Source organism: Prionailurus viverrinus, chromosome B1, assembly GCF_022837055.1.
Source record: "Prionailurus viverrinus isolate Anna chromosome B1, UM_Priviv_1.0, whole genome shotgun sequence".
In the NCBI taxonomy this organism is placed as follows: Eukaryota; Metazoa; Chordata; class Mammalia; order Carnivora; family Felidae; genus Prionailurus; species Prionailurus viverrinus.
Genome location: NC_062564.1, coordinates 150,807,429 through 150,833,817, shown reverse-complemented (window position 1 = coordinate 150,833,817; position 26,389 = coordinate 150,807,429). Strand labels below are relative to the sequence as shown.

At 34.3% G+C, this 26,389-nt stretch overlaps 1 protein-coding gene across 2 annotated transcripts in view; it reads right to left on the bottom strand.

The window, feature by feature from the left end:
• The window catches only part of UBA6 (ubiquitin like modifier activating enzyme 6), a 90,117-nt gene that overhangs the window by 37,687 nt on the left and 26,041 nt on the right, over nt 1-26,389 (bottom strand). For both annotated transcript variants that reach the window (XM_047855664.1, XM_047855665.1), the window contains 11 exons: nt 25,232-25,326; nt 24,691-24,719; nt 20,130-20,224; nt 19,498-19,609; nt 11,993-12,073; nt 6,659-6,781; nt 4,220-4,343; nt 2,396-2,499; nt 1,692-1,754; nt 873-949; nt 197-263 (listed from right to left, as the gene is read on the bottom strand). In XM_047855664.1, the coding sequence (XP_047711620.1) occupies nt 197-263; nt 873-949; nt 1,692-1,754; nt 2,396-2,499; nt 4,220-4,343; nt 6,659-6,781; nt 11,993-12,073; nt 19,498-19,609; nt 20,130-20,224; nt 24,691-24,719; nt 25,232-25,326 (970 nt within the window). The remainder of the gene's footprint in view (nt 1-196; nt 264-872; nt 950-1,691; nt 1,755-2,395; nt 2,500-4,219; nt 4,344-6,658; nt 6,782-11,992; nt 12,074-19,497; nt 19,610-20,129; nt 20,225-24,690; nt 24,720-25,231; nt 25,327-26,389) is intronic.

Genomic DNA, 26,389 nt, shown 5'->3' with positions numbered 1-26,389 from the left:
TTCACAGTAACACTCAGAGACAGGATAACCCTGTTTTATAGATTTATAAACTAAAGCAGAACAAATTTAAGTAACTTGCCTACTGTCACAGAGTCAATAAGCAGCAAAACTGGGATCTGAAAGGTAAGAGAATATTAATACATAGAATGTTTATCATGTTACACCTTTTTTGATGGTCCTAACTTTGAATTCTCACCTTCTCTTCTAGCGTTTCACTTATAGACGTTGCTAGTTTCAAGAGTTCTTCTGAATCTTGCTGGCACCTAGGATTCAACATAAAGCACCCCACTTTCAATATTCTTAATTGCCATAAACAGTAAGTCATATTCAAAACTAAAATTCAAGAAATCTGTAAGAAAAAAAGTGGAATTTTGCCAGCAGGTAGCATGAAGTGCTTCCCTGACTTGAAGGTAATGGACTCATAAATACATTAATTAAAAATCACGTTTACCTAAGGATAGTATATAAATAGGATAATGGTTTTAAATAGACAAGGCAAATACTTTTTGCAACAGTACTTCTGACTTAATAGACCAGAAAGTAAAAAGTTACATAGTGGATTCATCATTCAATAATTCTCAGATTTTTTATTTTAAAAAGTAGCTTTTGAAGATTTCAAAATGGAAAAATTCTTACTGAGCATAATTCCATTTTTAGGAATTGATCTCTCCACTCCCACCAGAAAAAAGACCAGGTCATAATAAATGTTTATAGAGTTCAGTGTATCTAGTAGTGTTGCAACTATGAAGGGCTTTAGTTACTAAACTTTAGTTTCTAAACTAAAACATTTAGTTTAAATGTTTTAAATTATAATTTCCCAAATACTGTTTTTATAATAAGGAAAAAAAGTTATTTCAAATGAAGAACATTACCCAATATTTGGCTTGCGACTATAGCTCTCCTGGAACTGGTCCAAGGCAAGCATAGCTGTGTGAATCTGTAAAGGTGCCTATTTGGAACATTAAAAATTGTTCAACAGTTACTGAGTTCATAATATATGACAGGCACTGTGCTTAAGACTTTAAAAATTATTTAATTCTTATAATAAATTAATTAGATTAATACTATTATTATCTGTATTTAACACATGAGGAAGCTAAGCCTTCGAGAAGTTAAACAACTTGACTTCAAGGCCATAAAGCTATATTTAAGCAACAGATCCAAGTTTCAATCTCCGGTGATATAACCAGTTTTTAGTAGGTTATTCCTATGAAAGTCAGAGCAATATCAACTAAACAACACCAACAAGACATTTGTATAAGATCAAAATCACCTAATCCTTCTTCATCAAGTTATAAATTTGGAAACTGTTAATACTATTCTTTCCTTATCACAAATGCATTCACTGCTACAAAATTATATTCAGTGATTTAAAACAAAAGAATAAATGCTTCCAAGTTTTTTAGGAAGAAACATGTATCATATAAAACTCTATATGGTTCAGAAAATCTTTTAGTAAGATTTTGTACAAATTATTGAAATAGTTTTTCAATTATCAAAGCTAACATATTATAAAAGTAAAATGTTTTTCTATTCTTAAAATTTTTCCATGATATAAATCCCTGTTTTTAATTCTTGGGAGTCAACTCTAGATATATGAATACAACCTTTATTAAAAAAACCTGACAGAAAGGTACCAATTCCCATGCCCTCTCTGCTGCCTCTCTCAAACCTACAAAGTGTTCATTTACCTCAGGTTTGCCAAAATCCACAATAAGGCACTTTGGATGTTTTATCTGCCTCTCCAATGGTTCCTTAATAGAAACAAAAACTATTACTTCAGAAACAAAAACTATTACTTCAAGCAAGTGATTACTTGACAAAAAATATAGAGCACTAAAAGCAATGCATCTCTCTCAAGGTCTAAAATAAATAAGGTTGGGCTAATTTGATTTAATAGAAATATAAAAGAGCTACCATTCCCCATTGTCTTCTTGCTAGACTTAATTTTTTTTTTTTTTGCTAGACTTAATTTTTAATTCCACTTAATTTCACTTAAAGTGGAATAATTGACTAATAAAACAAAACATATACAGTTTCAGTGCTTGTTAAATCTTTCAAATATATATTAGCTTCATCTTTCATCTTAGGGAGTAAGAAGTATGATCAACTCTTTGATGATTCACAAAAGTATAGATCCTCTGAAGTAAACAACTTATATACTTATATGCACTGGTATTCTAGCTATAATTTTTTTGTTGTTATTAGTTTATTTCCTTAAATTGATCCACTTCCCTCAAAGTGGGTACAAATTAAAAATCAAAATCTGTTCAGCCCTTAAATTAACTGTTTGGTTAACTGAGTATTATTACTTTTTTCTCTTCTGCCATTCTTCCGCAAAGAAATATATTTTAAGCAAAAAAAAAAAAAAACCCAAAAACAAAAACATACTTACAAAGCAAAATGTTTTAGGAGTCTTAACTTGGACAGCTATGCCTCCATGTAAATAAGGATCCAGTTCTGTAGTATCACCAATGCTAAAAGAAAATGGTGATACCACTAAAAGAAAAATAAGAAAACCATTACATGCTGATATAAGTATTTAAACTTGAAGATTTATCATGATAAAGATGGTAATTTTCCCTAATTTATAAAATTAGAAGATCCCACTATAAATTTTTTTGGAGGTGGGAGGAAGTGTGGAAAACTAGATAGATTATTTTTCCAGTGTGAACTTAAGGACTTAAAAATTACCAAGAAAACTCAGAGGGGGATAATCATAATGAGATGCTTATTACTAGATATTAGAATATTTTATAAGGCATTAATAATATGTTGATACTAATTACATGCAATTAATACCAAATATAATGTGGTACTTGTTAATGAACAGGCAGACAAATGGAACACTTTGTAGCCTCAAGATTCTGAACTATCACAATCCCCCATTGCATAGATAACGAATGATAAATCCTAAGTGATTTAACAAATAACAAATGATAACAAATACAATAACAACAAATGATAATCCTAAAGGATTAGTTAATTTTTACAAAAACAGATACAAATTCTTTAATATTAATGATGTAACCTGTATTTTACATATCTGGATATAGTCTGGGAAACAAAATCCAGTAATTTTGTAATCAAAGATGCTTAACCAACTATAGATCCAAAGTTATTATGAAGAATTCATAATAGGGACTGATTTTTGTCTCTCCTAAGGATCCATTTTATAGTCATTACAAGGAAAAAAAAAGTAATCCATTTGCTAGTCTACACACTCATCACATAATTAGACTTTCAAATGTCCTAAAGATAAACCTGAACCTTCTTGGCTAACAAGTGTAAATATGCCATCTTTGAGTTATAGGATGTCTAGCACTGTCTTTGACTCTTTTAAACATGGCTGGAGAAAAATCACAAATTACGCAGACTAACACTGCTACAAATTCACTATCTTCAACTTCAAATGGGCACTAAATTAAACCTGATAGTCTATTTTTTAAAATGTTTAACTCTCCTTAAATCTATGACTTTGGCACTTTTGCTCTCCTTTGGGCAACGATCTCATCTTAGTCTACAAAAAAAATAAATAAATAAAAATCAAATTCCTTCAACTTTTTGCCAACAAACCCACAAACTTGCCTGCAATAACATCCACTCATTCCTTTTATACAAGCCACTAACAAAAACATGTCTCCACCTGAATACTTCATTGCCACCTTACTCAACGAACCTAAACTGTACTCATCATCTTTTCTCCAAAACCTGCACTCCTTAAGTGAATAAGTTGCCCATGTTGGATTCTTTGCTTACCTACAATATGAGATTATCAAATTTCCTCTTAAATGTCTTAAGACTTTTGCCATATCAACTCCCACTGCCAGCCCTGCCATATTGTATCTTTTAGTTTCTTGAACAAACTGCCTCTTACTGTTGGTCTCTGCATAGAATATTCTTTTCATCATTTTCCTAAGCCAAAGCAATCTTCAAATTTTAATCAAGATACTTGTCCCCACTGCTGCTGTACCCAAACCGGGTAGACTTCCTTGCCATGTTTAGAGTTCCCAGAAATGCCTGTACTGTCTTTACACTCGCTTTACATCACTGCTTAATGTTAACATGTCCTCACTTGGATTGAATGTTTTGAGGCCAAGAATTAGATCATGTTTGTCTAAGCTGATGAAGTGTTCTCAACACTGAATATACTGTCTAAACTATTAACGTGTTGAATAATGAATAAGTATAAATGAATTAATAAAACACAGGAACTTACCAGTTATTTGTTTTGTCGATCCATTTAACCCTGTCATTCCATTAATTTCTCGAAACATTAAAAACTGTCCTGTCTCAAGTTTGTGAGGATGATTTTCAAGGCAGGTGACAATACCAGGATTAGCCTAAATAAGAGAATTCTACTAAAAAAACAAGTTCATGTATTCCTTTTTTGCACAAATTTCAAATCTCACACAAAATGGACCAGGTTATCATAAAATTCTCAAAACAATCAAAATGCCAAGTCATTCCTTTTCTTCCTTAGTAAAAGCAAGCGTTTTAAGAATTATTGCAAAATAATGATCAATTTACTATTTTATTATGAATGTTTAAAATATAATTTCTGTGTTTGGGGGAGAAGGAGATTCTACATGGAAGTTCAAATATTTTATAGATACAGATTCTTTGGACTTATAAAAAATATTCAAAGTTATCAAATATAAGTTTTAAAGTCATGTTATAAAAAAATCTGTGCATAAAAGACAAGTCTAACTTTGAAGATGAAAGAAATGCAAGAAAGGACAGAGACTTAAATTTTTTTTTAAATTTTATTTTTAGAGAGACACAGAGAGAGCGAGAAAGTTAGTGCTCAAGTGGCTGAGGGGGCAGAGGGAGAGATAGAATCTCAAGAAGTCTCCACACTCAGTGAGGGGCCTGACACAGGGCTCACAATCCCACGACTGTGAGATCATGACTTGAGCCAAAATCAAGGGTTGTACGCTCAACTGACTTAGCCATCCAGGTGTCCCAAGAAGGATGGAGATTTAAAGCCAGAAAACTGGTAATTTAAAATTTGCTGCCCAACATGTTAAAGGATAAAAAAATATTGTGTAGCTCAGCTTACCAGGACAAAAATAGGAAGAAACTGACCTATTCACCAAAGAGGATGGATGAGATAGGTCCAAGGCCCAGAAATTTGCTTATTAATGCATATAATCCAACACACTGGTTGAGTAAGGTGGTAAGAATTTAATCTACATAAAACCTAAAGAGAATTATCATCCTTTCTTTCTTAACTGTGAAGATTCTGAAAATTGTCCTGTGGCTTAATGATCTGGGTAAGAATTAAGATTATGATCACAAACATGTATATAAAATTAACATAATGTGGGTTTACTAATATCTCAAGAAGAATAAAATTCATAAGGACTTTATTAAAAAAGAGAAATACTTTTGCATATAAGTTAAATGGGAACATTTATGGTACTTTGTAATTCTTTGTGGATAACCTTCATACTGCCTACACTATTTAAGAAAAGAAAATACCAATGCAATACAAGATCCCAACTATTTCCTGAAGCCTATTCTATTCTAACTGTATGATGTTCGCAGGGACAAACTAAAAACAAGCACAAAGATTAAAGGTTGAATAATAAATCATTCTGTAAGCACAGAGACACAGAATGATTTTTTTAATGCATTTCTCTTAAAAAGGGGTGAAAAGGCAACATTACACTGGGCTTAAAAATCAAGCATAAATATAGAAACACAAATACTATTATCATTCCCTTACATTTGGTTTCTTTGATCTTTAATGTAAACTGATTAGAAAGAATGCAAGTAAAAGTAATGATTCAGACTTAAAAAACTAGGAAAACTGGATCACAATGATATCTCCAATTCTTTTAGGGAATAAAAAACTTAAGCTTACCTGAAGAGAACGTGAAAGTTCAGACTTTTTGATCTAAGGGTAATTAATTCTAATACTTTTTTTCCTTCTCCAAATGTTTTAGAAATATAAAAAATTTTAGAAAAGCTTTTGTCTATAGTGACCTAACTGTGTATCCTCCCCACAGTCTTGTGTTGGGCCAGGTGACTTAAGACACACTTACTACATCTACAATCTGACACAATACACACAGTTTAGTAAACACTGAATCACACTTCATGCCCAATAGGAACACGACACAGAACAAAATTAAAATTTATCACAAGCAAATGCTGATCTATTGATTATTAATGTTAGAAGGAATTCAGACACTCATATTCTAACTTAAATTTAGTTTTAATATAATATGATCAAGAAATTAACAAAACATTCCCTCATGAATTACCTTAAAATATTATAAGACAAATGAAAAATATTGTATATTACAGTATTTTGCTATTGTCACCTTTAAAAAATGTATTCACATCGGGGTGCCTGCGTGGCTTAGTCAGTTAAGCATCCAAATTCGGCTCAGGTCATGATCTCACGATTTGTAAGTTAGAGCCCTGAGTCGGGCTCTGTGCTGACAGCTCAGAGCCTGGAGCTTGTTTCGGATTCTGTGTCTCCCTCCCTCTACCCCTACCCCACTCAACGCTCTGTCTCTCCCACTCTCAAAAATAATAAACATTAAAAAAAATTTTTAAAAAACAAACTAAAAAAAAAAATGTATTCACATCAACCTTAAAAAAAACATTCATATACATATACAATAATATATATATATAATCATACTTGCGTTATATTTGAAATGAAAATTTCTTTTGGCTCTTCTCCTGTTGCATCTGAAACTTCAAATTCATCACCAAAATCACAAAACAACCGTGACCAAATTCCATGTACATCTGCACTGATAAACTGTGAAATGATGAAAAGAAGTTCAAGCTTATCTATTTATATAAAGAAAAAAACCCCACCTCAAGTATTTTAAGCCTCTTCATGACTTTATTTATAATTAAGATTATCCTTTGGGATATAAAGTGAATCACAAACAGAATACATTATTTGTCTGTGAAGTGGTTCAAGAATCAAGGATATTGGTATTTGAGACTGGGTATCTAGTGCTATATAATTAAAAAATGCAGCACGTCATCATTGTACATTCTATGATTTTTAAATAACAGAAATTCTTTCCTTGCCCTAAAAATCCAACAAAGTACATAAGAAACTGGTATCTTTTGATAATAGCTAAATTATGAAAAAAGCCCAAATGTTCATTAATTGATGAATGGATAAAAAAGATGTAGGATATATACACAATGGAATATTACTCAGTGATCAAAAAGAATAAAATATTGCCATTTGCAACAATGTGGATGGAACTAGCAAGTACTATGCTAAGTGAAATAAGTCAGTCAGAGAAAGACAAATATATGATTTTGCTCATGTGGAACTTAAGAAACAAAACAGATGAACATAGCAGAAGGGAAGGAAAAACAAAAACAGGGAGGGAGGCAAACCATAAGAGATTCTTAAATATACAGAACTACGGGTTGCTAAATGGGTGACTGGCAATAAGGAGGGCACTTGTTGGGAGGAGCACTGGGTGTTATGTATAAGTGATAATTCACTAAATTCTACTCCTGAAACCATTACTACACTATATGTTAACTTGGATTTAAATTAAAAAAAAAAATTTAAGTAAATTGTACCTATAAGTATTTGAGGTTTGCATGCTGTAGTTTGTTTTTATTAAAAATTACTAATTGAGGGGCGCCTGGGTGGCTCAGTCGGTTGAGCGGCCGACTTCAGCTCAGGTCATGATCTCGCGGTCCGTGAGTTCAAGCCCCGCGTCGGGCTCTGTGCTGACAGCTCAGAGCCTGGAGCCTGTTTCGGATTCTGTGTCTCCCTCTCTCTGACCCTCCCCCGTTCATGCTCTGTCTCTCTCTGTCTCAAAAATAAATAAACGTTAAAAAAAAAAAAAAAGAAAAAAAAATTACTAATTGAAAAAACAGAATAGACAACTGCACATAAATATAATACTAATGTGGCAAAAAAATAAAAAAGGTACACACGTCTTTATAGAATTATAGAGGATATATACAGTACAATGTTAACAGCTGTTACCTCTGGTGATGGGCTTAAAGGTAAATTTTTCATTATACTTTTCTACATTCTCTAAATTCTCTTAGTGAATTTGTATATATATTTATATTCAGATGAAAACTAAGTAGTATTAAAAATTTTGGAATTGTATAAAATCCACTATCTTAGAATTAGAAACTTTGGTAAGCTTTGGTTGAACGACAATAAAAAACCTTCAGTTAGGTTTTGCAGGTACACCTGAGAGATATTGCAGGTTCATTTCTACACCACTTCAATAAAACAAATATTGCCAAAAAAAAAAAAAAAAAAAGAAAGAAAGAAAGAAAGAAAGAAACCAGTATCTTGGTTCAATGGTTTGAGCAGTGAATTTTTACTTTTCATTTGAGAAAAAAGAAGTATCCATTCACCAGTAGTAGAGTTAATGGAAAAGAGAACAGAGCTAAAAGTTGAAAATGGAGGCAACAAATAGAAAAAGAGCTGAGGAACTGACAGTATGCATCAAAGCAAGGAAGGTAAAACTCAGATTCTTTTTTTTTTTTTTTTTTTAATGTTTATTTATTTATTGGTGTGGGGAGGGTTGGGAAGGGGCAGAGAAAGAGGGAGACAGAGGATCTCAAGCAAGCTCTGGGCTCAAATTCAAGAATCTCGAGATCATGACCTAAGCTGAAGTCGGCTGCTTAACTGATTGGGCCACCCAGGTGCCCCAAAAATCATATTCTTAACCACAATCATTAATGCTTTATTAAAAGTGATTTTTGTAACACATATGCTCCATTCTAAGAATCTCTAAAGAAAATGTTTTTGTGTCTAATTTCATTTTGAGTTAACAGTAAAGAATTCTTATTCTGTAACACATATGATCCTGTGTAAAGTGATACTTAAAAAAATTTTTTTTAATGTTTACTTATTTTTGAGAAAGTCAGAGAGACAGAGTGCGAGTGGGGGAAGGGCAGAGAGAGAGGGAGACAGAGTCTGAAGAAGGCTCCAGGCTCCGAGCCATCAGTACAGAGCCTGACCGTGGGGCTCAAGCTCACAAACCCCGAGCTCATAACCTGAGCTGAAGTCAGATGCTTAACCGACTGAGCCACCCAGGAGCCCCTAAAGTGATACTTTTTTAAACAAAAACTAAAGTCTATTCATATTTGGATATAAAAATGTAGCCCATTAAAACAATTTATACCACCTATTACATGAAGTAATGAGAGAGCTAATAAAAGGCTACCTCCTACTGGATCATGTATTGCCTTTACCATTAAAATAGGTACAGACAGCATTTTTTAATATATAAATGAAATATATATATAATCATATATATAATCATATATGATATATATATAAAAATGAGCAGAAATTTAGAAATTTTTTTAAGTTTAAAAGCTGCAAATTTGAGGACAATTTCCCTTCAAAACAACTTTCAAATAGGATTACATATACCAATCACATAAAAGATTTTAGTTCATAACTTAGTGTAATTATTTTGTAAAACTTCCATGCCCGGGGATTTTAACTTTACTATTCTATGTCTTATTCATCTGTTTAAATTGTGAACCATAGCACAAATGTACAGAGTGTAAATACCACAATCCAAAAATTTTTAGCGCAACTATTTAATAGAGTATGATAGTTGGCTTACTGCCTATTTCAAAAGAACAAGTAATTTTTTCCTTTTTTCAAAGGAACAAATAACCCCACAAAGGAGTTAGAGTTAATGGTATGTATGTAACTGCACAGGATAACTTATGATTTTTCTGATCTAAACTTATTACTGGTCTTCCCAATGTCACCATGACTCAGTTACTCTGGAAAAAATCTAGGAGTCATTCTTGATCATTCTTTCCCTCACAACTCATATTCATCCATTTGTAAGTTGTAAGCCATTTTTTTAGAAGATATCTCAAATTCATTAACTTCTCAAAATTTCTATTTCTACCTCTCTTGAATTACCAGCATCTCACACCTGGATTACTGCATTATCCTCCAATTGGCCTAGTTGCCTCTACTCTCTTATTAATTCAATGGCTTTCTTTCTGTTTGGCTCTGTGATTCCTTCATGTTCTTCTTCTTTTTTAAAAATATTTATTTATTTTGAGAGAAAGTGCACACATGCACACATGCAGGGGGGGAGCAGACAGAGAGGGAAAGAGAGAATCCCAAGTAGGCTCCACACTCAGCGTGGAGCCTGACACGGGGTTCAATGTCATGACTGTGAGATCATGACCTGAGCTAAAATCAAGAGTTGGACACTTAACCCGACTGAGCCATCCAGGCACCCTAATTCCTTCACATTCTTAAAAATTACTGAGGACTGAAAGCACTTCTATTTATCTGGGTTATACCTATTGGTATTTGCTGTGTTAGAAATTAAAACTGAGAAACATTTAAAATGTTAAGAATACACACATACATTTCATTAGCTATAAGAGCAGTAATATCTACTGCATATCATCTAGATAGACTCTGGAAACTCCGCTGTACCCCAGAAGAGAATCAGAGTAAAAAAAAACAAATAACATTTTAGTAATATTATGAAAATAGTTTGACTTTGCAGATCCCATGAAAAGATCTCAAGAATATTCAATATCCTTCGACCATACTTTGAAAACTACTGCTTTAGACTATTTTCCCTACAGCACATCCAGAGTGATCTTTTAAAAATATAAATCAGGGGCGCCTGGGTGGCGCAGTCGGTTAAGCGTCCGACTTCAGCCAGGTCACGATCTCGCGGTCCGGGAGTTCGAGCCCCGCGTCAGGCTCTGGGCTGATGGCTCAGAGCCTGGAGCCTGCTTCCGATTCTGTGTCTCGCTCTCTCTCTGCCCCTCCCCCGTTCATGCTCTGTCTCTCTCTGTCCCAAAAATAAATAAACGTTGAAAAAAAAAAAAATATAAAAATATAAATCAGATCAGGGATGCCTGGGTGACTCAGGTGGTTAAGCATCCAACTCTTGATTTCAGCTCAGGTCATGATCTCATGGCTGTTGAGATTAAGCCCCATGTCGGGTTCTGTACTGAGCATGGAGTCTGCTTAAGATTCTCTCCCTCTGTCTCCTCCCCTGCTTGGGTGTGTTCTCTCGCTCTCTCTCTCTCTCTCCTATGTATACACACACACACAGACACACAGACACACAGACACACACACACACACACACACACACACACTGTATATATAAATCAAGTCAAAACCCATGGGATTAAAACTCAGCTATCCTCAAAGTTATGTAAGTTATGGCCCTCTAATTACTTCTCTGAACATAATCCCCTGGTAACTTTTACTCATACTACTCTCTCCTCTTTACCCAAATTCCATTCTGGTCTTGCTTGCTTCTTACTGTTTGTAAACACACCAAGCGAATTTTTTTATACTTTCAAGTCTACACTTGATGATCTTCATGCTTTGAATGCTCTTTCCATAGCTGGCTCTCTCTCATTATTCAGGGTTCTATTCAAACGTTATCTCCTCAGAGGAGTTCCCTGACCTTCAATTTAAAAGAACCAGCACTGATCCCCACCCCAACATCATGCAGATATTATATTCTTTACCTAGCTATTTTCTTCATAGGACTTGAAACTATGTTATTTATTTGCTTTTTAATTAAATATCTTCCTTACTGGATGGTAATTTTCCTGAGTAGGAAAATTTGTATGTCTTATTCACTAATGTATTCCTAGTGCCTAGAATTGTATTTGGAGAAGATGCTCAATGAATATTTGTTGCAAGAACCAATGAACTTCTTGAAAACCACCATTACACCATATCTAAAGTTAGATGATGAATTCAATGTTTACCATCCTTACCATTCCCATCTTTATTCTTCCTCAGTTTTGGCAATTTGCTATAAGCCAAATTTAGATCTTGGTTTTAAAAACAGGAAATGAATAATGCCAAAATTAAAGAGAAAAATATTACTGTGATTGTCCTCGTGTACATAAGAACTTCTTACACAACCTACTGAAAAGCTATAAATTTTAACAGTGAAGGTGTTCTTTCTTTGCTTAACTACATGTCATTATTAAGTAATATTATTACCTTAATTGGAGGGCACCGAGAACGGCAAAAGTTATTGATCTTCTTCTGCAACGGAAGTTTGATCTCAGTCAATATTACACACTGTTAAGAAGAATATAAGAAATTAAATATTAGAAAATAAACAACTAGTTTGGTAAAATACACTTCTAAGTCAGAAGCATGTCACAGTTTGCATTATGCTAAAAACACATTGTTTTCCTTGTAAAAAAAAATACTTTCCCAATGTATTCCATCCTAAGGTTAAAACCTTCAGAGTCATGGAATAGCAAAAGTAAAAATAACATATACAGAGGAAAACCTGCCCATATTAAATTCAATTACTATCATAGGATTTACATAAGAAGCAAACCTTAATATCATATGTGGTATTTTTGTACTCTAAATGGCTGGAGATTTTGTTTGATCTGTTTTGCCATGGGAATACTAACCTAGTCTTCAGGATATTAATTAAATGCTAGCTTAAAGGAGTAAAGATTACATTTTTAAAGAGATACACTAGTTGGCTTAGCTTTTACTTCAGATGCACAATATAACAACTTTTGCTTTATGACAGTGTCATTAGTAAAACTACCAAGTTCTGTTATTTAAAATAGCAAATTATAGTTCTCAATGCTTAACTTTTTATCATCACCCTCTAAGATAAGTAGAGTGTTTTTATAATCATATTTTAACATAAGTAACTTAAACTCATAAAGGTAAAAAACTTTCCTAAGGTCATTCATCTACCTATCAAGTGGCAAAAGTAGAACTAGACTCTCAGTCCAGAGTTTTCCTTGCTGGTAGTTTCCATGAATTGGATAACTTTTTTTCACTACAAATATCCAGTTGTGGATTTATTCTTATTTACCTAGCTCAGAATATGGTGTGCTTCCTGCAAGATTGATTTCTCCTCCATGGGTCTCTTACTTTTTATACATGTCTCAACTGGGTATGCCATGAATCCAAGGATCTTAACTATTCTTGGACCATTTCTCAGGATTATATTTGCTTTGTGCAAGCTGGAGGAATGAGGTAATGTTTCCCTCTGGGACAAAGAACAAGCCTGTTAATTGTTTGCTATAAAAGCACAGGTTTTCCAAGCTCAGTGTTCCTCTTATCAAAAGGAGCCCATTACATGTGCAGGCATCCACTGAGTCCTCTACACTACACTAGTGGGTTTTGGGGAAAGGCAAGAGGAAATAAGGCAAATATAATACTCACACCTCTTACCATACTCAGAGAAATAAAGTCTCTGACTCAGGAATCTCATGTTTTCTGTCAGCAACCAAAGAACAGTAACAGGCTGACTTAGTAAGTTTGTAAATACAGTAAAATCACATCTTAGACTTAGCATACACTGAATCTAACTTGTGTTTCATCACAAATTCTCAGCCATAATTTTTTTGGAATATTGCCCTTTCCTAATGTTCTTTCAGAAATTTAATCTCATGAATTGAACCTTTTCACTTAAGCTTGTATTTCTTTTAATTTCTCTTTCATACTTACTCTAATTTCTAAAGGTTGTAGTCTCAGTAATCTCAGCTCTTTCAATTCACTAATTCTTGCTCTAGTTGTATCTATCCACTGAGTTTTAATTTTTAAGACAATATTTTCGTTTCTAAAAGTTCGACTCGTTCTTTATCACATCTGCCTGATTCTTTTTAATTATTTCCATATTGTATATTTAATTCCTTCTTTTAAAATTCAATTTGAACATCTATGTTTTTTAGTCCCTATCTGATAATTCTATTATCTGAAATTCCTGGAGGTTAATTCTATTATTTGTTATATCCATTGACTTTCATCACACTGAACTGCCTGTCTTGCTATTTTGTACTCTGAACTCATCTTCAAAGAGGCTCCATATACTGGAATATACTATGGCTTAGTTGAACATAGATTTCTCTGTAGTTGTTTAGTTTTCTTTCTGTCTGGCATTCCAGAATATTGACAGTAGCTTAGTACTACTTATGTTTTGAGTTCCCAGCTTGGGAAATTTTAGATTACAAAGAATTATAAAGTTTATCTCCAAACCTGGGTGAGAATAGGCATATGGTTGTGAATTCCCAGAGGAGATCATTATTTTTTCATCCAGAGCTCAAGAAAAAACAGGCAATCTTGTTCTGAGGTGCAAAGACTGTTCTCATCCACCTTTCACTGAAGGTGTAGTTCTCTGAGGTCCTAACTTTACAAAAAGGGGGTAGGTCTCAATTCCATTTCTCTATCTCATGTAAACCTACTTGGGATCTTCGGTTTCTGTGTTACCACTAATTCCTAAGAAATGGGGTTACTGAGATCAGCAACTCCAATGTGAAAGTGACCACAGCGAATAAATAGTTCACTCGTCTTCTTTTAGCTACCTATTTATTTTTGGTCTCTGAGCATTTTATTTTGAGCTCAGCTACTCATTTAAAAGACGTCTATCAGGGGCTCATGGGTGGCTCAGTCGGTTAAGTGTCCATCTTCAGCTCTGGTCATGAACTCCTAGCTCGTGGGTTCAAGTCTCACATTGGACTCTGTGTTGACAGCTCAGAGCCTGAAGCTTGCTTTAGATTCTGTGTCTCCCTCTCTCTCTGCCCCTCCCCTGCTTGCCCTCTGTCTCTCTCTCTCTCAAAAATAAACATTAAAATTTTTAAAAAGTCTATCAAAAATCAAATCAGTAATCAAAAAACTCCCAGAAAACAAAGGCCAGGACCAGATGGATTCACAGGCAAAGTCTACCAAACATTTAAAGAAGAGTTAATACCTATTCTTAAACTATTCCAAAAATAGAAGAGGAAGGAAAACTGAAATTCATTCTATGAGGCCAGCATTACTCTGATTCTAAACCAGATAAAAACACTACAAATAAAAAGACAAAACTACAGTCCAAAATCTCTGAAAAACACAGATACAAAAATCTGTAAGAAAATATTATTAGTAAACTGAATTCAACAATACCTTAAAAAACCCGTTCTACCATGATCAGTCGGATTTATTCTAGGGAAGCAAGGGTGGGGTTCATTATTTATAAATTGATCAAAATTATAAATTATAATTAACAAGAGAAAGAATAAAAACCGTATGATCATCTCAATCTCAACAGATGAAGAAAAAGCTTCCGACAAAGTACAATGTCCACTCGTGAATGAAAACTCTGAACAAAGTAGGTTAACAAGCAAAATACCTAAGCATAACAAAGGCCATATATAAAAAACCCACAGCTAGTATTTTTTACTCAATGGTGAAAAACTGAGAGCTCTCCCTTTAAGATCAGGAATAAGTCAAGCATGCCCACTCTTACCACTTTTATTCAAAATAGCACTGGAAGTCTTAGCTGCAGTTATCATACAAGAAAAAGAAAAGGCAGTCAAACTGGTAAGGAAGAGGTAAAGCAGTCTATTTGCAGATGACATGATACTATAAACAGAAAACCTTAAAGACTCCACCCAAAAAACTACTAGAACTGATAAATGAATTCATTAAAATTACAGGTTACAAAATTAATATACAGAAATCTCTTTTTATACATCAATATAAAGTAGCAGAAAGAGAAATTAAGAAAGCAATCCTATTTACAATTGCACCAAAAATAATAAAATACCTAAAAATAAAATTAACCAAGGAGGTAAAATACCTTTACTCTCAAAACTCTGAAACACTGATAAAGAAATTAAAGACACAATACAACCAATGGAAAGATATTCCATCCTCATGGATTAGAAGAATTAATATTGCTACAAAGTCCATACTATCTAAAGCAATCTAGAGATTCAATGTAATCCCTATCAAAATACCAACAGCATTTTTCACAGAACTACAACAAATAATACTAAAATTTGTATATAACTACAAAAGACCCCAAATAGCTAAAGCAATCTTTAGAAAGAAGAACAAAGCTAGAGGTATCACAATCCCAGATTTCAAGATATACTACAAAGCTGTAGAGTCAAAACAGTATGGACACACATAGATCAATGAAACAGAATAGAGATCCCAGAAATAAACCCATGCTTATATGGTCAATTAATCTGCAACAAAGGAGGCAAGAATGTACGGTGGGGAAAAGATAGTTTTCCACAAATGGTGCTGGGAAAACTGGACAGCTACATATGAAAGAATCAAACTGGACCACTTTCTTACACCACACACAAAAATAAACTCAAAATGGATAAAGATCTAAATGTGAAACCTGAAACCATGAAAATCCTGGAAGAGAACACAGGCAGTAATCTCTCCCGATATTTACCATAGCAACATTTTTCTAGATATGTCACCTTGGGCAAGGGAAACAAAAGCAAAAATAAATTATTGAGACCATAACAAAATAAAAAGTTTTTGCACAGTGAAGGTAACTATCAACAAAATGAAAAGGCAATCTACTAAATAGAATATATTTGCAAATGATGTATCTGATAAGGTGCTCATATGCAAAGTTTGTAAAGAATTTACACAATGCAACACCAAAATCCCAAATAATCTGATCAAAAACTGAGCAGAGGACCTGAACAGACATTTTTCAAACACATAAGATAGCCAACAGACAAATGAAAAGATGCTCAACATCACTCAACATCAGGGAAATGCAAATGAAAACCACAACGAGGTATTTCACCATATTTGTCAAAAATGGGTAGAATCGGGGTGCCTGGGTGGTTCAGTCGGTTAAGCATCTGACTTTGGCTCAGGTCATCATCTAACGGCTGATGCTCTGTATCAGAGCAGGGGAATGCATGGTGGGAATGCAAATTGGCGCAACCACTGTGAAAAACAGTATGGAGGTTCCTCAAAAATTGAAAATAGAAATACCATATGATCCAATAATTCCACTACGCAGTATTTACCCAAAGAAAACAAAAATGCTAGTTTGAAAAAAATATATGAACTCCTGTTTACTGCAGCATTATTTATATTAACCAAGATATGGAAGCAACCCAAGTGTCCATCAACAGATAAATGGATAAAGAAGATGTAGTATTTACATGTGATAGAATATTACTCAGTCCTAAAAACAAAATAAGATCTTGCCATTTGCAACAACATGGATGGACCTACACAGTATTATGCTAAATGAAAGAAGTCAAAGAAAAATACTATATGATTTCACTTGCAGTTGGAATATAAAACAAATTAACAAGGAAATAAAGAAAACCAGACTTCTAAACAGAGAGAACAAAATGGTGGTTGCCAGAGGGGAGATGGTAGAGGGACTAGTGAAATAGGTAAATAGGATTAAGAGGTACAAACCTCCAGTTACAAAATAAGTAAGTCACAAAGATGACAAATACAGCATTGGGAATATAGTTAAAATAGTTTAATAACATTGCTTGGTTATAGATGGCGACTACACTTATCATGGTGAATACTGAGTAATGCACAAAACTGTTCATTCATTACACTGTATACCTGAAATTAACACAACACTGTGTGTTAATTATACTTCAATAAAAAATAAAAACATAAAAGGAAGTCTATTACATAAATCTACGTAAGAAGTCTATTACACATCTTTGTAGAAGATGGATTTCAAGTTATCTAGTCCAGAACAGAAGTTTACACTGGTTTTCAAATTGGTGTGACATAATAATAATAAATATACCTTTTGGTCATTATCCAAGGTTCCTGACACATAGCTCCTAAAAACTCTTGCAATTTCCTATAGAAGAGCTATAGAGACATTTTTCATTATGTATTTAGCTTTATCCCAGATCCTGAAATAGCTCCAGTGATAAAGGTTAAATAATGATGTCTTTTGTTATTCATAACAAGCCTCTTTTACCCACACCTGAGTTTAGATTAATGAAATAACTTTGAGGTCCCCTAAGAATGGGAGCTGATTGCCAGGGGAACGAACCTTGTGATTTGTGAGAACTTTCAGCCCTATCTCTTAGACCTCCAGGGAGAGAGGGGCTGGAGACTGACTTAATCACCAAAGGCCAATCATTTAATCATTCATGCTTCCATAATGAAGCCTTCATGAAAATCTCAACTATGGGCTCAGAGAGCTTCCAGATTCATGCCAGGAACATGGCATACTTGGAAAGGGCATGGAAGCTCAGCCCCCCTTTCTCCATTCATTGCCTTATGCATCTCTTCCATCTGACTGTTCCTTTGTTACAGCTTTTATAATAAACCAGTAATCTAATAAGTAAACGGTCTTCCTGTGTTCTGTGAGCCACTCTGACAAATTAATTGGACCCTAAGAGAGGGACATGGAAACCTCTGATTTATAGCCAGCCCTCAGAGGAACAGGTAACAACCTGGATTTGTGATTGATATCAGAAAGTGGACAGAGAGGGGCTCTTGTGGGAATGAATCCTTAACTTGTGGGATCCGAAGCTATCTTCTCCAGGTAGATAGTGTCAAAACTGAATTGAACTGTAGGACACTGAAGGTGTCCAAGGAGTTTGGAGAACTGCTTGGTTTGGGGGAAAAACCCACACACATATGGTCACACAGTGTGAAAAGTACTGAGTAGAGGTGAAACACAGGAGTGTTCTTCCCCAAAGGGCAACATCATAATTTAATCACAGAAAATCAGGGTCAACCTAGTTGCTTTTGAAACATCTAAGGTGCTAGGAAATGTTGTTGTTTTTAAAGTTTATTCATTTATTTTGAGAGAGAAAGAGAGAGAACAAGAAGGGGAGGAGGGAAGGGAGGGAGGGAGAGAGAGAATGAGAGAGAGAGAGAGAGAGAGAGAGAGAGAGAGAGAGAGAATCTCAAGCAGGCTTCATGCTGTCAGCAGACAGCTTGATACCATGAACCATGGGATCACGACCTGAGCTGAAATCAAGAGTCAGACACTTAGAACTGACTGAGTCACCCAAGCAGCCTTTTTCTTTTTTTAAAAAATTTATTTATTTTGAGAAAGAGAATTGTTGTTAAAGTTAACCTTAACTAAAGCAGACTGAATGTTGATCCACATATTTTACTTCTGCCTTCAGATTACATACTGATTATATATCACCAGCTTATATATCATCCTTTGCCCATGGCCTTCATAAGAACAGAGTATACCTTCCTGCTCAACTTTGGTCTTGACCATGTGACTTGCTTTGACTAATGAAATATAAATAGAAGTAACATGAATGGAAGATTGAAGTGTGCTTGGATAGTTGGACTTGCCCCTTTACACTTCTTTTATTGGTATGACACCATGTCCTTGGTAGCCTCCTGGTCCCAGAAGAGAGGCATATGGAGAAAAACCCAGGCTCTACAGTTCAAGGTCAGCCTAGAACAGCTGAACTCCAAATGACATGCAGATGGAGGATAAAGAAATAAATACATGTTGCTATAAACCATTGAGTTTTGGGTAGTTTTTACGCACATAACTGTGAAAGTAGCTGACTGATATAATGGCCAGTATCTCAGGCCCTTTCCCTAAAATGGAGCATTTGAAAGGTATTCTAAAGGAAGTATTTTGACCTGAAATTTTTTGCTCTGCTCAACAGACTAGGTTTAATTAGTTACACTACGATAATACTTACAACTACATATATACACATATATGTATATATATATAAACTAACATAAAATAGAGTACCAACCTGGTATTTATCTAAGAAGGAGAGATCTGTGGTTTCATTTAAAGGAATAGAAGATGATGTGACATGAACGTAAGGATTGAGTTCTGCAATATGTTGAAGTACAGCTTCAGCCCTAAAAAAAAAAAAAAGGACTTTTACTACTCTTTCATTCAATATATTCAATCCCTCATACCTGGACACTTTGACAACATCAGAGAAACCTGAATGTTAGAAAATTTCAATGGAAATTTAACAAACTGTAGAGAAAGAAAGAAGCTAAGACTTACTTATTTTTATAGACAACTACACACTCTTGAAATGTAGCATACTGTCACATTCCATAGTAAGCCACACAATCTCAAAGTGTACCCTAGTTCCAACCTCTTCAAGCTTTTTAAGAATAAAGCAATAATAAAGACCTTTAACAATCTTAAAATTAACTTCTAGGTAGCAATGTGAGTGTATTAAAATTTTCACAAATCTAAATAATTAAATAAGTATATGTTAATACTTATTTATCTATGGTGATGTGTTATGGGGATGAGTCAAACAACTATGAATGAGTTAGTGTTTTAGGCACAGAAAATACCCTATGTAATTGTGAGAGTAAAAAAAAAATTCTATGATAAAACATCAAAATATCTCATCTTCACCTGTTTCTCATATTAACAACATCATCTTCACAGAGAAAGAAGTTGGCTCCTAGATCCCATGCTTGGCATTTTTCTGTATCATGAATGGTAAGTGCCTTCAAAAAAGAGAAAAATCTCTGTTAAAGTCAGGGATAAGACAAGGATGCTCACTATCTCCAATTTCATTTACATTGTATCAGAAGTATTATCCAATGTAATTAGACATAGAGAGGAATAGGAAGCTTAAGAATTAGAAAGGATCTAAAGCTGGATTCATTCACAGATGATATGACCATATACATCTGGAAACCCAGGAAAATTAATGGAAAAACTACTTTAAACCATATGAGAATTTCAATTTAGGAAAGTAGCATGTTGTATTAAAATACAATCAAAAGAATTCACATAAACATTTCCAAATGCTCCATGTTCTAAGTAAAAAAAGATAACATTTGGAAAGAATATTTTCAACTTATATCAGAGGACATATCTTACAGAAAAAGGGGCAAAGTATATGAACATGGAGAATACTGAAAAAGAAATGCATATGGCCCTTTAAAATATTTAGGAATGTTCAACTCTACTCAAGAATGAAATATGTTTTCTCATTTATTAGAATGGCATCAATCCAAAAGTTTGACAATATACTGTACTGGAGACTGACATGAATCAGGCATTCTTATATGTTATTGGTGAGAATGTAAAATAGCATAACCTCAATGGAAAAGAACTTGGTAATCTCTAGTGAAATAACATGTGCTTCTATCCTTTGACGTAACAATTCTGCTTTTAAGAATCTATCATAAAGGCACACTGGGAAAGATTAAAAATGATATACGTACAAGAGTATTAACTGCAGCACTACTTGTAATAGAAAAAGACTGAAAATAATTAAAATGTCTACAAGTAAGGAATTGGGTATAATAATATACATCCATGCAATGTATACCTGTACAGCTATAAAAAAATGAAACATATATATTTATCATTAAGGAATAATCCCAGGATATGCTGTTAAGTGATAAAGAGCAAGGTGGAAGAAAGTATGGCACTTTATTTAAGAGAGGCAGGTGAGAGTAAATTTGTATACACACATATATACAGATTTGCATATTTGTATGCATGTATTTGCTTATATTTCAAAACACGAAAAAAAGGGGGTGACCTAATAAGGGAAGGAGGGAATAGGGTAAAGAGAAGGTAGCCTTACCTGAATAAAGCTTGTTTCATAAATTCTACTTTTTAAAAAAATGTTTATTTTTTGGGAGAGAGAGGCAGAGTGCAAGTGGGGTAGGGGCAGAGAGAGGGGGAGATACAGAATCTGAAGTAGGCTCCAGGCTCTGAGCTGTCAGAACATAGCCTGACGTGGGGCTCGAACCCATGAACCACAAGATCATGACCTGAGCCGAAGTTAGACATTCAACCAACTAAGCCACCCAGGTGCCCCCATAAATTCTGCTTTGAATTATGTAAGTCTCATAATAGTAAAATTTAATTAAATTTAAACGTGATCCCCAGAAATCCAGAGCAAAATGAATGGAGAAAACTATCTACTGAATATGTTGCATAACTACCCAAAGGAATTATTTAAAGTGACTTTAAAAAGTAGTTAATTTGCCTGCCAAATCTAGACAGGATATATCCTAAGGATGAAAAAGAAAATTAGGGGTATCTGGGTAGCTCAGTGGGTTGAGCATCTGACTTTGGCTCAGGCCATGATCTCGTGGTTCATGAGTTTGAGCCCTGTAGCAGGTCTGCTGCTATCAGCCTGTCAGCCCAGAGTCCTCTTGGGATCTTCTGTACTCCTCTCTCTCTGACCCTCCCCTGCTCATGCTCTTTGTCTCTCTCAAAAAATAAATATAATTTTAAAAATAAAATAAAGTGGGGCACCTGGATGACTCAGTCGGTTGAGCATCCGACTTTGGCTCAGGTCATGATCTCACAGTTCGTGAGTTTAAGCCCCACATTGGGCTCACTGCTGTTAGCCTGTCAGCACAGATCCCGCTTCAGATCCTCTGTCCCCTTCTCTCTGCCCCTCCTCTGCTTGTGCTCTCCCAAAAGATAAGTATTAAAAAAAATAAATCATAAATGGTTTTCAATAATTATATTGCTATTAATAATATTAGAATTGTTATGCTGAATCTATATCATAAATAGGTGTAACATAGGATAAAGCAAGTATGTAATTAGGTTCATGTCATTAAGACTCAAACCCTTACAGTGAGAGATAAAGATACAAAATCATAAAATCAAAGAAGTAGATATGCCGTGGTCCTAAACTTGAAACTCAGATATTTCAGTGTTCACTCAGGATGAATGTTCTAGATCTGTCCACTGAAAAGACTTCATCATTAGTGACAAAGACCACTGGGGTTAGGTCAAAAGGACTCAAGAAGTTGAAGAAGATCCTAACAAGCAAAGATGAAACAATTTAAGCATAAATGAGAATAACAACTACACTAGATCAAAACAAATCATGTATGTTTAAATTCATGAGTTTATTATGACATTCAGGTACAAACAGGCCACACAAGTTCACTAGTCACTGTTAGCGGATGATAGGAAACCACTGATTTTGAAAACTGGTAAATAAAGGCTGAAAAAAAAAACCAACAAGTATTTATCTTGCCTTTCGTACAAGTGCAAACTATACTTTACTGAAACCAAATATGTGAATGGAGAATTGTCTTTCTAAATTATTCCAGCTAATAAATCAAAAAGGACAGAATTAGAATATCATTATCCCTAATAAAATAATGAATCTAGGCAATGATCATTATTACCAGTAATAATCAAAACAAGGACAACAGATTATGATTTCCTCTTGATGAGAAAAATATAAAATCATCTGTGAAACAGTAGTCCCAAAACAATCAAATCTGAATCTGAATCTCTGGATTCAGTTTACAGGAAATCTCTGTACCAGTTTATATGAAATGCAAGAGTAGAGGTACATGTAATAAATGACCTGTTGTTAGTTACAAGTGCATTGTAAGGATAAATAAATATCAGGGAAGGGAACTATATAGATTAAAATAAATCAAATTCAGTATATGGACTTTACTTGGATCCTAATGAGAACAAACCAAAAAAAATTTTCGTAAGACATTTGGGAAAATTTGAACTCTAACTAGATATTTGATGACTGATATAGATAGGCTTGTAAGATGGCCCTAATGATTCCCAGTTCCTGGTACTCAGGCCTTTGCATAATTCCTTTTCCATACATTTGTAAACTAGTGAAACTATTTGCTTTTAGCAAATAAGCACAGACAATGAAATGTCACTTCTGAGATTAGGTTGCAAAAGACTGGTTTGTTTTGCTAGTACACTTCCTTTCTAGTCATCTTGTTTAGCTTACTCTGATGAAGCAAACTGCCATATTGTGAGCTGCCTAATGGAGAGGATCACATGTCAAGGAACTGAGGGTGATCTCCAACCAAGAGCCAGCAGGGAACTGAGATGGGAACGTGAAGTGGAATGACCTTGCCACTGAATCCTATCAATCATCATGTGAGCAAGCTTGGGAAGCAGATTATTCCCCTATTCTGGAGATGACTCCAGCCCTGCCAATGTCATGATTAGAGCCTCATGAAAGACCCTCAAACAGAGGAACCAGCTAAGTTGCACACAATTCTTGACCCTGAGATAAGTGTTAAGTTGCCAAGTTTTGGGGTAATTTGTTTTCAGCAATAGATAACTAAGACAATGATATTAACAAAACGGTTACATTTTTAGGTGCAAAAATGGCTTTGTGGTTGTGCTTTCAAAAGGTACCCTTATCTTTTAGAATTATATACTAAAATACTTAAGAATGATATAATAGGATGTCTGAGTATTATATCAAAATAATTTGGTGGCCGGGGAGCCATGAGGAATGGGAAGGAGATACATGGAACAAATCTGTCTACGAGCATGCAGTTGCAGCTGCATGATGTGTACATGGGGTTTTGTTAAAACTATGCTATTTTGGGGATGCCTGGGTGGCTCAGTCTGTTAAGCGTCCAACTCTTGATTTCATCTCGGGTCATGATCTCACCATTTGTGAATTCAAGCCCTGTGTCAGGCTCTGCGCTGATAGTGCAGAAACTGCTTGGGATTCTCTCTCTCCCACTCTCTCTGCCCTTCCCCGGCTGCTGCTCTCTCAAAAAATAAACAAACTTTAAAAAAAATTCCATTTTCATAAAATTTTGGAATTTTCTAGAATATTTTTTTTTTTTTAAAGAAAAAAATACAGCACTAAAACAATTTTGCTGCTGGGGCACCTAGGTGGCTCAGTCAGTTAAGTGACCTATTCTTGGTTTCAGCTCAGATCATGATCTTATTATTTGTGGGATTGAGCCCCATGTCAGGCTCTGTGCTGACAGTGTGGAGCCTGCTTTGGATTCTCTCTCCCTCCCTCTCTGCTGGTTGCTCACTCTCTCTCTCAAAATAAATAAACTTAACAAAAAAAAAAAAGTTTTGCCACTAAATGAAGATGCAAAAACTAAGCCAAAATGTAAGTAATATTACCACTACTGAGGATGGAAAAAAAAAAAAAAATCACAACAATTATTCTAACCAAGGACATTTACTCACTTACCTTAATTCCTGCAAGAACAAGATTCTTTGCTATAAAGGGGGGAAAAAAAAAGAATAGCTTAATATTAGGAATGTATTTTAGATACTCTTCATGGAGCTTGGACACATCTTTAACTGGAGAATTTTTTTTTTACTACCAAAGAAGTATAAGTTCCTTAAAAAATACAGAAGAACAAAAAGGAAAAAATTAAATTTTCTAAAACCATACCACACAGAAGTAATCACTCTTAAAATTTTATAGTATTATTCTAGACATGTTGTTACAAATATATGTGTGTATGCACTCTATCATAAGTAAGGATACAGAAATGATTATTAACTGCTATTAACATCACAAAGAGAAACAAGAGAGTCATTATTGGTTCCTTTTGGAAGAATATAGCAGTATTATGAAACAATGTTGCTGAAAGAACCAAAACAATCTTTTCAAGGTGTTGGATCGAATTCCCTTTATAGGAAACAGTACAAGGGGAAGAAATTAAATTCTTTAACTTATGTTGCTCAAAGTGTAATATAAAATTATGAATAAAAATACTACTTACCAATTTCTAAACCAAGACCACCCATACCACTTAAGAAAACATGGGACTTGGCCATCTTCTGCATTGCTGTGTCTCCAAGAACGTACCTCTGTCGACTATAGGTAAAACACAATAAAAACCAATATATTATTTCACCAAAAGTATCTATCCTTTAAAGTTGTTTGCAAACTAATAGCCTAACAACTAGATCCTGCCCACATACTTGTTTTGGATCACTTGCAGTGTTCAACATTTCTAAATTAATTGCCAAATAGATGACATATTGAGAAAAAAAATGAGTATTTGGCACCACCTTCCCTTGTGGCAACAGACAGATGGAGTTGAGTAGGAGTTGCTCTGTTTAGACAAGGAGGACTCTGTGCTCCAGATTTGCCACAGTTCCCATCCTGGTCCTTTCATTTATTACCTCAGGGGGCACTATAGGCATTTAAGTTTGGTATCTCTGCTTTAAACTTGTCACTGTAAACAGAATTTGAGACAAAAAAAAAAAAAAAAAAAAAAAAAAAAAAAAAAAAAAAAAAAATCACTGCTCTTCTTGGAGAGGACTTAAGCAGTTTTCAAACATTATTTTATTTTATTTCTTTTTTAAAGTAACATCTATGTCCATTGTAGGGCTCGAACTCCTGACCCCGAGATCAAGAGTCACATGCTTTATAAACTAAGCCAGCCAGGTGCCCTGGAACATTATTTTAAGTATAAATACTGATAAAGCATGTAAGTGATCTTGTTAAGCCATCCATCCTAATAGCCACAGGCAGCATTACAATGGGAATTTCAAAAAATACACATTGGCTATTTTTAAAAATCAGATATAATAATAAAGCCAAAAAAGAAAGTTTATCTGAAAGAACAGTGATAAACTTGATGATTAAGTTATTGAAGATAATGGACATTCTAGTGGATTCTGACAAAAATCACTGGAAGGATGAGTTCAGTATAAATAAATGAGCCCTTTGGTTTACAAATATTTCTTTTGGAATTCACAATATACACGCTGGTTTAATGTATGTTTGTTTAGTATACAGATGTTTGATTATTTTTCATATTTTAGCTATTTATATTCAATATACAAGTCTGAAAAGGGGTTTCTTATCTAGTCAGAAGAAACTTTATAAACACAAGCTGTCATTTCCTTCCATATTCCTACAAAATATAATA